At 41.5% G+C, this 739-nt stretch overlaps 1 protein-coding gene across 1 annotated transcript; it reads left to right on the forward strand.

Annotated features, from left to right (window-relative positions):
* Nucleotides 1–24: 24 nt before the first annotated feature.
* Nucleotides 25–399, forward strand: PHALS_08907 (uncharacterized protein; the record flags this gene model as incomplete). Its single annotated transcript, XM_024724340.1, has 1 exon — nucleotides 25–399. The coding sequence occupies one exon, from the start codon at nucleotides 25–27 to the stop codon at nucleotides 397–399; it is 375 nt and encodes a 124-aa protein (XP_024575227.1).
* Nucleotides 400–739: the final 340 nt, after the last annotated feature.

Consider the following 739-nt stretch of genomic DNA (forward strand, 5'->3'; position numbering starts at 1 on the left):
ATTAAATACTCGTACTGTGGTCAAATGAAGAAATTGGCATGGGTACTTGAGCAAAGGCAAGATGAGGCTCGTGACAGGGGAACTCGTGCTTTTAGACCCAATTGTGTGACGTGTAATAAAAGTATCTCGACAACCAAAGTGGCGACGTGCAAGCTTTGCTTTAATGGAATCTGCAGCTCATGTAAAATTACGAAAAAGCTAAGCTTTATCACACCTGATCTGACCCTTTTACAGCGCAAAGTTCCATTCTGCGTTAAGTGTTTGGTGGAGGCAACTAAATTGGATACGCAAGAAGTAGCACGCGAACAATTGGAAAAGAAGAATGTCCCTTACGCATTGTATGGTACGTCAGTAGCATCCGATCTCAGTACATGTTCAGAGAGCACAATAACTGGGTAAAAGCTGCAAAGACATTGCTAGTAGATGTGAATGTAGCATACTACGTATCTCGTTTAATATGAGCTGTGCTCTGATGGAAAGATTTATAGATTCTTTAAGAAGTACTTGCTGTTTGAACTGTGTTTTCCTTTTCAGAAGAAATGCCTTGTTTAACGACACACACGACTTGGAAATATCAAATGCCATTCATGATACGTACCTTCTACTGCAACCATCAATATTCCGTACCTCAGAAGCTCGAACTAAGAGTTGCAAATTATTGAAGATGTGCCTGTTTACAACTGTTGACGGGCAGCGTCCAGTGTGTCCATGTGCGATGCATCGACAATGCATTGGACAC

Source organism: Plasmopara halstedii, assembly GCF_900000015.1.
Source record: "Plasmopara halstedii genome assembly, contig: Scaffold_323, whole genome shotgun sequence".
NCBI lineage: Eukaryota > Oomycota > Peronosporomycetes > Peronosporales > Peronosporaceae > Plasmopara > Plasmopara halstedii.